This window comes from Mus caroli, chromosome 15 (genome assembly GCF_900094665.2).
Source record: "Mus caroli chromosome 15, CAROLI_EIJ_v1.1, whole genome shotgun sequence".
Taxonomy (NCBI): domain Eukaryota; kingdom Metazoa; phylum Chordata; class Mammalia; order Rodentia; family Muridae; genus Mus; species Mus caroli.
In genome coordinates, this window is record NC_034584.1 from 89,090,100 (window position 1) to 89,103,448 (window position 13,349).

General features: G+C 41.9%; 1 protein-coding gene across 5 annotated transcripts in view; it reads right to left on the bottom strand.

The window, feature by feature from the left end:
* Nell2 (neural EGFL like 2) overlaps window positions 1-13,349 on the bottom strand; it is a 297,672-nt gene that overhangs the window by 114,918 nt on the left and 169,405 nt on the right. For all 5 annotated transcript variants that reach the window (XM_029469874.1, XM_029469878.1, XM_029469877.1 and 2 more), the window contains one exon: window positions 3,207-3,332. In XM_029469874.1, coding sequence (XP_029325734.1) covers window positions 3,207-3,332 — 126 coding nt within the window. The remainder of the gene's footprint in view (window positions 1-3,206; window positions 3,333-13,349) is intronic.

The following is a 13,349-nucleotide window of genomic DNA, read 5'->3' on the forward strand; positions in this document are numbered from 1 at the left end:
TCCCCAGTGAAGGAGCCAGAGAAATACTCAGGGAGCTGAAGGGGACTGAAGCCCCATAGAACGAACATCAATATGATCTAACCAGTACCCCCAGAGCTCCTTGGAACTATACCACCAATCAAAGAAAACACATGGTGGAACTTGTGGCTCTAGCTATATTTGTAGCAGAGGATGGTCTAGTCAGTTATCAATGAGAGGAGAGGCCCTTGGTCCTGTGAAGGATCTATGCCCCAGTATAGGGGAATGCCAGGACCAGGAATGGGGGTGGGAGGGTTGGAGAACAGGGAGAAGTGGGAGGGGATAGGGGATTTTCGGGGGGGACTATGAAAGGGTATAACATTTGAAATGTAAATAAAGAAAATCTCTAATAAAAAAAAAGAATGGATTTGGGATGGAGAGTTGTATTGTTACTGCTGTGGGGAATGACAAATATAAGTGAAGCTAAGCTGTCTGCGGCTAGAGCATCTGTGGTGCCCTCCTCTATGTAGTTTAAAATGGTGCTACTTCTTACTGTATTTAGTAGTCAGTGTGTCCCTGATATACGTGATAAGACATACAACTGAGGCTGAGCTGTCCTTCCAGTGTGAAAAATCTGTGAGAGAAAGAAATCCCCATGGGCCATCTTCTTCTATGTCTTCAGAGGTAACGTGGCCCCTTGATGAATGTTACTTGCCAAAGGCACATGGCGGCATCCTGAGAAACGTGATGAGGCAGAGGGCATGCTGTAGTCTGGAAGGAGTAAGTGCGGATCAGGGCTGTAAAGGGATTGCAGAATAGTACCTACTTAGGATGTTAAGATATGCATTTGAGGCTGGGCTGTCTGTCCAGAAAGAACTTTTCCAAGTACAAAATTGTAATCAGGAAAAAATAATACATGAGAATACCTATCTCCCATGCTGGCTTCTACGCCAGCCATAGACACAGCAAACTGTGGAAGGCTCAGATGATGTGGAGAATACTATCTCCCATGCTGGCTTCTACGTCAGNCAGCCATAGACACAGCAAACTGTGGAAGGCTCAGATGATGTGGAGAATACTATCTCCCATGCTGGCTTCTACGTCAGACATAGACACAGCAAACTGTGGAAGGCTCAGATGATGTGGTTTGGTGACTCCTAATGACAGATGAGTTTTTTGTTTGTTTTATACAGTGGATGGCAGTAGGTCTTCAGAGATGCTGCCAGCCCTCTGTAAAACAGTCATTACCAATGCCCCCTTCAAGTGCCAAAGACGATCTAACAAAAAAGCCCCAACACCAAACGTGAGAAGCTGTATTGTAAGTTGTTGGTCAGGCTTGTCCAGGAGATTGCCATGACATCTGAGTTATTGCCATTGCCCTAGGTAGGCCCCAGAGGTGGATGGTAAGTCCCTATTTTTGAAAACACCATTCATTTTAGACAATGCCCAGAGGCCCCTGAGCTGGGACTGGCCTGCATTGTTGCTGAGCATGTCCTTTCATGGTTTCAGAAGGCACAATGAAAGCTTCCAAGGGAGGGGCACAAGCAACAGTCCTACCCAGCTATGATGCCTGTGACCCAGTACAACCACCATAGTGAAATTTTCTAGAACATCATAAGGTAAGGCAAAGATAACCCACACAATGTGGATGAGAAAACCTTGCTGTTAAATTAAAAACAAACAAACAAACAAACAAACAAAAAAGCTAAAGAACAAAGAAAGATACTTGTGTGGTGGAAAAAAATGCTCCCAGAAACCATGAAATGCAGCATCAAGGGTGTGCTATCTGCTGGCCTTGGAGCCCTGAGACTCCCCAGCTAATACAGAACATCTCCATGGCTGTTGGTTGACCCAATAACTACATAGTAAGACTATCTTGCTGGAAACACTGTGTACTTCGGATATGGGCCATGGCGATACCAAGGTGGACTGAGCTAGAAGCTTCGTCCGTGCTGGCTAGCTCCTGTAGTGCCAGGAATTGCTATGTGGGTTACTGGGGCAGAACCAGTACCAGTTGACCTACTTCACTGCAGAGCTCTGTGCTTTCCTATCAGCATAACAGAAATGGGGAACCATGTGGTGCTATAATAGTGTGAGTGTTAAGAGTGTAAGCAACTATTTTCCACTAGGATTTGAGGTCTGATCAAATTCTCACAGGAGGGAATTCATATTGGGCAGTGGAAATCAGTGACATGCCAAAGTCTAGGGTGATCATAGCCCAGAGTAGGGAAGGCACTAAGTTGTTGTCGTTTGTTTGCTTGCTTGCTTGCTTGCTTGCTTAATGCATATGATGTACTTATCAAGGTGCTTCCTAAATACTTGTGTTTATGTCTGTAAGACTATTACTGCAGTCAGCCTTGGTCAGAGATGCTCCCTGCAGTGAGTGGTAGTTAGTATATATATAAGTTTATTCTGTCAAACTCCAGAATAATAAATGAAGTTTGGTGTAGCACAGAGGTCCAGTGCCCAAACGTAGAAGAAAATAACCACATATCCATATCATCCCTGTCAGAGACATGGACAAAAGGGTGGGAAGACGTTAAGAAGTTCATAAAGACTGCCATGGAATGCCGCATGTAAAGAGCAGCATCCATCACCATCTTGCCAAGAATAGCTGGGTGTGAGGCTCGAGATCCTGAGGATGAAGTTGACTGAGGTTCCCTTACAGAAGCTGTCAGGGAAGGGATGTTAGATCCACACCAGATAAAGCAGGTACTTTCTCAGGAACCTCCACTCCAGCTGTGCGTCATTTTATTCCAGATGCAGAATTATACACAGTTGCTCTCAGGAGGTTCCCGAGTGTAAGGACATGAAATTTTAACTGAGGAGGTATCTCATCTATGCAGCCATGGGGACCATCCATGCTGCAATGAGACTTCTCGGTGATACAGCTGTTTTGGGATCACCCACATGCCTATAAATAATCTTTTAATCATGCTTTTATAGGCCAAGTAGACTCACAGATTTCCCAAGCAAGACTTGGCTATGATTGTAACTACAGGTAACACCCTATGAGACTGAATAAACATTTGTTCCTGTCTCCCCCAACTAAATTTCATGTAACACCAAGGACTCTATTCTTCAGAGCAGGTTCACAATTAAATGCTAGAACAAGATACAATAACTTCCATTTTACTTTGTTGTTATGCAGGAAAGTTTATGACACACTTCTCAGAATTTTAAGATAAAGAAACCTATGAAAACCTAACAAGACAGGAAGTAGTCAATAACAAGTCAGCACGGCTTACCTGTACATGAGTAATCGTCGATCCTGATGTACCCAGTTTTGCAGATACACATGAAAGAACCAGGTGTATTCACACACATGGTGTTCTCACGGCAGTAATGGCGCCCTTCTGCACACTCGTCAATGTCTACAAAGGAAAGGGGAGGGTATAGGTCAATGGTGGCCAATATTGGACAATTTCCCTATGATTTCCTTTGCTACTAACTGAACTGCATTTAAAAGGAACATTCAAAAATAGCCCCTTTAATAAGAGTGTTTGATGTTCACAAGACAGAAAGCATGTGTGCTTTTTATGAACAGTTCCATGCCACGGTTTCAAATAGGCCTGCCAGTTTCAACTGGCATCATTATGAATAGCTTTTAAAATCTTCCGTGCATTCATCTACTCGTGTTTCATAAAATGAATCAGAATTTACAGATCAGGCTGCCTTAGTATCCTGAAACCTTCAGTCACTGAGCCGACCAAAACTGTGATCTTTGATTCACTGACTATTCTGTACAGCTTGGGGAGGACTTGCAAGAGGTAAAGTGTTTACTGTACACAGAACTTGAAGAATTTCATCTCAAAGTAAGAATCTAAAAGCATTAGTTAGCCAGAGATGCAAATTGAGCAGTAAGTGTCCTGCTAGGTATCTGAATGCAGACAGGATTACAATGTAAGAACAGATATAGATGAGGAATTATGAAATAGTAAAATATGATATGGAAGCTTATACATGTTAATTTTCACCTCAAGTTATAAAAGCTTATCGATGTTAAGACACAAAACACAAGGATTTTAATTGTAAAAAATGTGAATTTTAACAATAAAACCTCCTCAGTTAATAATACCCCTTTACATGGAATCTAAAGTACTTGTTATTGAGAGCCTATATTCTGAACCAAGAAGATGGCACAGTCAGGAAAAGTACCTGATGTATAAACATGAGGAATCCAGTTCAAATCCCAGCATGTGTAAAAGCCAGAGTGCTGGCATATAGCTGTAATCCCCAAGGCTAGGAAAGTGGAGTAAGTCAAGCACGGAAAGACAAATACCATATAGTATGGAATGTAGAAAGGTTAATCTCACAGAAGTTGAAGAGTATAATGGGGCCACCACATGGAAACTGGGAGGGAGAGGAAAATGACGATGAATATTAATATTACAGTTAGATAGAAAAGGAATTTCTGTTGGATTGCTTCATCTTACAGAGAGACTATGGACAATAATAACGAATGCTTCAAAAGTATAGAAAATATCAAAAAAATTGCCATAAGGAAGTAACTGTTTGAAAATATAAGTATATCCAACATGATTTAAGTATTATATAATATATTTATGTATTGAAATATTACTTGATATCCAATTAACATACATAATTCTTTTGCAGTCATGTATCAGGTAATATTTAAAAGTAAGAAATAGAAGCACTAGATGAGCCTCTTTGCCCAGGCAGATCTTGAACATCTTCCACCAGGGTTTACTTGTGTGAGTCCATCAGATTCTCCCCGCCCATACCCTCTCCAAGTCCGAAGATCTAGCCCAAGTCCTACACCCAATGTCTTGGCTTAGTATGTTCACTCTTGCCTGCACCATCTCAAATTCTAGGCTTCTTCCAGGTCTCCCATTTTTATCCACAATGCACAGGTCCTGCACATCCTTCTTTGGGGTCTCACTGGATGAGTCAGACTAGTTCTTTATTACATAAATCCTACACAAATACTGTATATGTATGTATGTTTGTATGTATGTATATATGTATATATCTATATATTTATATATCTATATATCTATATCTATATATATATACACACACACATATATATCTGTGTGTGTGTATGATATTTTTTCACAAACTGCAGGATTTGACCAAGATGTGCATGTTGCATATTAGCACAGCTTGTGTCCACCTGATTTCATATCCAACTTGTAGGGCTTCAGAAGCTAGACAACAAAGCTACAATCACTAAAGCACAAAGTACCACTGAGAACACAACAACAGCAAAAGTCAATAACTCAATGGCTGCAATCGTGTAACTTTTAATAATAACTTTAAATATGAACAGCTTCAAGTCTTCAATCAAAAGACACAGACTGGCTGAATGGATCAAGAAACAAACTCCATATTATCTATTGTCTACAAGAAATGCATCTTATCATTAAAGAGAGTAATCACCTTACAGTGAAAGGATATATCCAACCAAACAGGACCAACAAGCAAGAAGGAGTTATTACCCTAATATATTAAAAAATAGACTTCAAGCTTAAACTTACCAGAACATCCAAAGAAGGACCTTACATCTTTATCAAATGAAACAATCAGGAAGATGTTTCTATCCTAAATGTGTATGTGTGAAATTCTGGTGCACCCAATTTCATTAAAAGGGCACTATGGTCCCTGGTGGTCTAGTGGTTAGGATTAGGTGCTCTGACCACCACAGCCCGGTTTGATTTCCAGTCAGGGAAGTGGAATTTTAGCCAGGCATGGTGGCACCGCCTTTAATCCCAGCACTAGGGAGGCAGAGACAGGCGGATTTCTGAGTCTGAGGCCAGCCTGGTCTATAAAGTGAGTTCCAGGACAGCCAGGGCTATACAGAGAAACCATGTCTTGAAAAAAAAATGTGCACTATGGAACTCAAAGTCACAGATTAACATCAAACAATTAATAGTGGTTGACTTCAATACCTGACTTTCCACAATAGACAGCTGGTAGGTCATCAGCACAAATACACCAAAAAATACATACACATCAATAGACTATACTGATATTGACAGAGTGTTCCACTGAAACACCAAAGAACATGCATTCTCTTCGTCGGCAGATGGGAGCTTCTCAAACAGATCACATCCTGGGATGCAAAACAAACCGTAACAGATTCGGAAAGGTTAAGCTAGTTATGCACGTCCCATCTGACCTCACTGCAGCTCAAACTTTAAGGAGACAATTTCTAGTAAATATACATACTTGTGCAGATTTAATAACTCATTACTGAATCATTACTGGGTCAAAGAAGAAATCAAAATAGAAATAAACAAATTCCTCGAACCAAACACAAATTAGAACTACATTCTAAGTATCCATTTTTATACCCATAGATGAGGATGGTTCTCATTCCTCATCAAAGAAGCCATTCTTTGCAACAGAAGTGGACAATGACAGAAAACTACAACCAATCACAGTGCAGGGAATACAAGGGCTTGGGATGCCCATTCCCAGCTGACTCAGCTACAGTACAAATCCTGCACCTTAGGCTCAGGATTTTTGCAAAAGAGGTCCACTGAAAGATTTCAGTAGCCAAAGGAGCAGGATGTTTGTGTGAAGTGTTATCGCTTAGAAACGCCCATGGATGCTATGCCCACTAACTCTCATCAACATGGCTGCCCCAACAAGATCTGAACACAGTGGTACCAATGGACATGCTGATGTGGAAGGAAAAAAGCCCATGAGGCCTCAACTCAATAGACAGAGAATTACAAGCAAGTAGGGATGCTGAGAGCCAGGGAAATAATCTTCCCTGGGGAAGATTCCCCCAGGAGATGCTTTATATATAATCTCCCAATTAATTACTTAACACAAAGAGGTTATCCCTGAGGTTATATACATTCAAGTTCCATTATACAGACTGGGCACGTAACAGCACTCACACACACAAAAGAGGGGCAAATGTGGAGTCCTCACGCCTCAGCTTGTGAGTGAACTCCAAGGTGAATAGTAAGAAGTCTGTGTGCGCAAGGGCCAGATTTAATCTGCAGAATGGAGGAGCTAACAGAGAAGAAGGTAACTCTGTGAAAACACACTGGTCACCAGAGGGAGGAGTGACTCTGCACACGCCATGGTCCCTCTCGAACAAGTGCAGCTCTTGTAGGAGATAAGGCACCAACTTCAGTAGCCAGAGCAAAACTGTACAGGCCATGGCTGGGAAAGGGTCCTATACAGCTCTCTACAGAGACAGCATCCTATAGAAAAAGCCTGCTTCTGAAGAACCTGCTACCACGCTTGACAAATCCGCGTGAAGCATCCTGAGAACACTTACAGCATTATGAACTTTGATTATACCAAAGTCCTATGGGACAAAGTGAGCAAAGCAGACTGTGAATTGAGATTAATTTTGTTAATGTGATCCTGGAACACCACACATGGTAGAAAATGTCAGTTATAAGCATAAATAGGTGTAATTTGTGCAAGGGTAAGATGACCTAAATACAGTCATTTTACCACGGTTTCTCCTGGGATCTCCAGCCCACAGAGATGTGAGATCCTGACCTGCCCCATTTCCATTTGTGGACTCTTCCGTTTTAAGCTATCGTACTGCTAAATAAAACTCAAGCAAATGCCGATGTGGGATCTTAAAGCAGAACCAAGACGCTTACTTAATCGGAGCATTTAGGAACGTCAGTCTGAATGTTACAGAGAGGTCGAGTCTGCGTTCAAAAGCTAGCAGAAGGTAAGCAAGGGCGGGGTCCTGAGTGAAAAGGAGGCAAAACAGCAGCCTCCCTTCAGTGCTGTGAACAGAAAGTGCTGTGCACATTCTTCCTTGCACCCTGATTTCCGAGGGAACCCCACAAGGCTGTGTTTATGTACTAACACTTCAAGCTTTAGGACAGTCATTTCCACTGATGTGTGCAGAGTCTTGCAGACACAGAATGGGCGTTTGAAAAGCAGTCTGGCAGAAAACAAGTGCAAACTTGGTCCATAGGATATTTTAGCTTTGAGAGCCAAGTTAAATGTGCCAAATTCTCAAATTCAATCTTATTTTGTATAAATTTATCAAATGTCTTGTAGTAAGAAAGTTATTGGGTTTTTGGACATGTTTTGGTTATCTTAAGTACAGAACTATGATCACAATTTTCACTAACCAGCAAGAAACGTACTGAGAATGGGCTGCCAAATGGACATATTCAAACAGTAGCTGGGCATACCAGACTTTAAAAAAAGTGCATTCATTGCTCGACTATGTAATCCTTAATGCCTCTTCCAAAACTGAATAACAGCAAGAGAGTTAACACACAGACTCTGAGAGCTGGGAAGACAGCCCAGCATCTAAAGTGCTCACCTCGGAAGTTTGAGGCACTAGTTCCTGGAGCCCCTGTAAAAAGCAACTAAACAAATAAGCCAGGGATGATGGGCAAAGATAAGGAATCTCAGCACCAGTGAGGCAGAGAAAAAGAGAAACCTGGGGCTCATTGACAGCCATCTTAGTGTAAACAGTTCAGTCCCCAGCCAGTGATAGGCCCAGTCTCAAAAACTAAGCCAGGAAGGAAGGAAGATAGCTCCAGGTTAATGTCAGCTCTCTGCACATATGTGCACACACCTGAATATGCACCTACACACACACACACACACACACACACACACAGTCTGCCATACATGGGCTTGCAAACCAAGAGAGTGGAATCATGCCATTACTACCTCATTGCATCAGGTGTCTTTTGATGCTAGCAGAATTCTAGAAAGCAGTATATCTGAATGCCATGGTTCCTTGACAACCAAAAGTGTTCTGTGTTCAAATAGTCTTTAGGTGTAACTTACTATAGATCTAATTCCTCTTCATTATGCATATCAGCAAATTCCAAGCTCTCTGAGGGCTGTTTATCTTTAACATTCATTTTTATTCATTGAGCATGAAATGGACATGTACTGTGTTCCAGATACTGCACTGGATGTCAAAGACAAGCTTATCTGAAGAAATCCAAACATAAGTAAATGCCTGTGTTGTGCATACTGCATAGTGTACAACAGAAACCTGGGCAACGCTTGCTGAACAGTGAGCAACAGGCTCCATTAACGGAAACAGTGTTTGTTCTGAGCACCTGTTAATGGACCTAGGAACGTGTACTTGGCAATAGAGATGACTTTATATTCTAGATAAACTTGTGAAAACCATAACTTATTTATGTGAATAACAGCACCAGGTCCTATATACATAACACCATCTTTAAAAATCAATCCTGTGAGGTGAGAGAGTCAAAGAAAACTTAACAGTGGGGCCAGACTTGAGCAAGGTTTTGAGAAGGCACTGGCTTCAAGTGAAAGGTTTCTATAGTGTGGGAAGGGCTGCCATGGAAGTGCTGTCTGACTGCCTGACATTGAGCTAGATACTGTAGCATGCAAGCCTGCGGTCAACAGCAGGAAAACCAACTTACACATTTTTATGAATTTTTTCTTAACAATTTAATGCAAGTCTTAGTTTTAGATAGTTGCAAAATTTAAGGTACCTCCCCAGTACGGCTTCTCTGGCTTTAATAGCATCTGTAGGTGTTTTGCTGTATAATGATGCATCTCATGTCTATTTTCAGTAATATAAGATTTGGGGACACAAAACTTAGCCAGGACATTGGCTGGCCCCAGCTGTATATCTGTTGAATGAGTCAATAAATCTTTTCAAGGCTTTTCCCTTTAGAGATCAAAGGGGAAGTGGCCTCATTTGTCCTGGTCTGACCTGAAGCTCAACTTGGCAATGATCCCACATTGTTCCAAGGACAGGTCGAGACAGTCCCCTAGATGTGGCTTTCTACAGAAGGGACAGAAACACCCTTTTGTCCTCCTTAGAAGTGGATTGACTCCCAGTTGAGTGGGGACCCTGGAAGGGCATCCACTGCCAACACACCTGGCAGCTCATCTCCAAGCCCTCAATTCCATCGTCACAAGCTGATTTTCAAGCCAGTGCCCATTGTTCAGGCTTTCAGTTCTAACAGAGGAAGAGTGACCCACATGGCTCTGGTGGTTTCTGCTTCTCTGCAGTTTTGTAAGACATGGAGTATATTCCATGAAACTAAAAAGCAGAAGCAAAACATGTTTCAGGTACTTGACCCCTTTCTCTTGGGCCTGGGAACCTTCTATTGTAGAAACAAGGAAGTTAGAACCCTCCCCTTCCCATATCTTAAAGCTGATATAAAATCTGTAATTATTCAGAGTTTTCAGACTGAGATGAACTTTATAAATTATATAACTCAACTTAAAATAATTATATTCAAAGAGACAGACAAGGGAAGCTAAAGACAAACTGGTTGTTAGGGTTCAGATCTCAAAGCTCTTGGGGGCCATACTGAAGAACTGGACTTTAATCACATATGAAATAGAAAAGCTTAAGGGACAGGGTAATTGAATCATGTCTGAGGTTTTGGAAACTCCCACCAGCACGAGTTTCAGGAAGTTAATGAGTGGGAGGCAGAGAAGGAGCATTTCTAGATTAAGGTCCAAAATGGATGGGTTTTTGTTTGTTTGTTTTTTCTGGCCTGTGCATTGTTTCTGGACAAAACTTGGAGGCAGAGAGTACTTAAGCCTCCCATCTCCCACTCACACTCCCCTATCCCCTACTATTCTACCTTCAACCTTGAATGCCAGGAACGCTGCTCTTTTTCTAAGCTGTGCTGCATTTCTAAAGTGACAGCATTTATCTAGACTTCATCGCGCAGAAGCACCGTGCAAGCATTTTAGGGAGCACTAAGGGCTTCTTGCTCAGCCAATACAGTGTTGAGCCCCTACAGTTCAGTTACAGAGACTAAGTTTGGAGCTGAGACGAAAGGATGGACCATCCAGAGACTGCCCCACCAGGGGATCCATCCCATAATCAGCCACCAAACCCAGACACTATTGCATATGCCAGAAAGATTTGGCTGAAGGGACCCTGTGATAGCTGTCTCGTATGAGGCTATGCCAGTGCCTGGCAAATACAGACGTGGATGCTCACAGTTATCTATAAGATAGAACACAGGGCCCCCAATGGAGGAGCTAGAGAAAGCACCCAAGAAGCTGAAGGGGTCTGCAACCCTATAGGTGGAACAACAATATGAACTAACCAGTACCCCCAGAGCTTGTGTTTCTAGCTGCATATGTAGCAGAAGATGGCTTAGGCGGCCATTATTGGGAAGAGAGGCCCCTTGGTATTGTGAACTTTATATGCCCCAGGCCAGGGGAACGCCAGGGCCAAGAAGCGGGAGTGGGTGGGTAGGGGAGCAGGGCGGGAGGGGGGTATAGGGGACTTTCGGGATAGCATTTGAAATGTATATAAAGAAAATATCTAATAAAAAATTTTTAAAAATCTTAAAAAAAAAAAAAGAGAGAAAGAAAAATACAAACCAGCACAGGATGTTGTTAAGCCTCTGCTTAACAGCTGTTAACACCCACTGGGCAAAACCGGCAGAGAGAGAGAGAGAGAGAGAGAGAGAGAGAGAGAGAGAGAGAGAGAGAGAGAGAGAGAGCATCAACTTAATTCACAAACTGGAAATAGACTAAGTTTGGAGAAACGAATCTGGGATGAGATGTGAGAGCAATATTTGGAGAGTTGAAAGTATTTTTAAAAATATAACATTTGCGGGCTGGTGAGATGGCTCAGTGGGTAAGAGCACCCGACTGCTCTTCCAAAGGTCCAGAGTTCAAATCCCAGCAACCACATGGTGGCTCACAACCATCCGCAATGAGATCTGGCGCCCTCTTCTGGAGTGTCTGAAGACAGCTACAGTGTACTTACATATAATAAATAAATAAATCTTTAAAAAATATATATAACATTTGCAAGTCTAAGTAGGCTTCTCAGTAGAAAATAATCCCAGCACAGAGGCCCACTTAACAAATAAGTTGCCTTGAAGGGTGCTACCAGCGTCATGCACTGTGGTAACATTGAGGCTGGTTACCAAGATAATTCTCCTGTATGAGAGATCACACCCATCAAAGTGTGCACGAAAGCATATTCCTGCAACATACAGGATTTCCTTAGTCACCCTGCAAAACACTGATCACGAATTGGCTGCATTCATTTTCACATCTATGCACTCATAATAAATTTCATGGTGCCTTCCACAAGAATAAGAACTTTATCATTGTACTAGCTTTCTTGTTATTTTTAATTGAACGTATTACTCTTGGGACTGAGATGTGGGGGAGGGGGATAAAATTTGAAGGCAGCATGAGAAGAATTATGAAACAATACTTATGGAGAAAGTTAAAGGGAAGAATATTGAGAAGTCAGGGTTCACTCTCATGAATGTTTTATCTATTGAGATTTCATGGCTTCCACTACCTGGGACACCATCATTAAGAACTCCGAGTAAGACTAAGTATCTGTACTTGAAGGATCTGATTGGGGTTTTCTGTTAAAAAATTACATAATAAATAAATCACAATGATGTTTGGTAAACATAACACAATTTCTAAACCTAGTCTTGCAGCAAAGGAGAATGTGGCGTCTACTCAGAGACTAGTGGAGAAATACAAGTGTCCAGGACAAAAGCCAATGAAGGCTATGCTCGAAGTAGGAGGACTGTACACACCACAGGAAGCTGGGAGGCTGATGGGTGTTCACTATGGTTCACGGAGTAAGTGGGTGGTGGTGTGTAAAAGTCTTGTAAAATCTATGAAAGTCCAATACTAGCCTTTGGTTGTAGATTACCTACAGAAATGTCATTAATGACACAAACACATCCCATATGTGTGCTAAGGTGTTTAAAAGGTCTAAGGCGTGACACACGCAGGTAAATCTGACTCCCAGACACCTGGTTTTCCCACTTCTAAGGTACAGCACAACCACTGTTATCAATTCCTTGTGCAGCCTTCCAAGCAGTGTCAGTGTTTATATAGGAGTGTATATGTCTGTAAGTGTATGTATATGTGAATGTATGTATTGTGTGTGTGTATGTTTGTGTATGTGCATGATGTGAATTGCTTATCAACTTCTTTTAGTCATACGGTATAGAATAGATCAAAAACTAGTAAGACTTGAAGTTGGGAGGAGGTCTGATTAGTGGGTCTAGTTCCTGTTCTCACTGCCCATAAGGTGGAGGCAACTTGGCAGAATAATAATAATAATAATAATAATAATAAACTGTGCAAAGTTTGTGCTCTGGTACTGACTGGCTCCCTGTAAATTAGTCAAACAAGCTCTCATGGGTGAAGCCCTCTTTCTTCAGCTTCTAACTGAGGCGGGGTTAGACTGGGAAGGAACTGGAGAGATGGTTATATAGGTCATGGCTTTAGATTCCTGGATTTGAGGTCCAGGCAGAAGTGCCCAATGAGATACGTGCACCCACATCTCACTCAGCAGAGAGAACCTAACTAGAGGTCAAACTTTGAAAGTCACATACAATACTGAAGTAATTAAAAGTGTGTCTTGGGCGCAATGAAAGCATTTCTAAGAGGAAAACTCATAGCTCTGAGTGCCTCCAAAA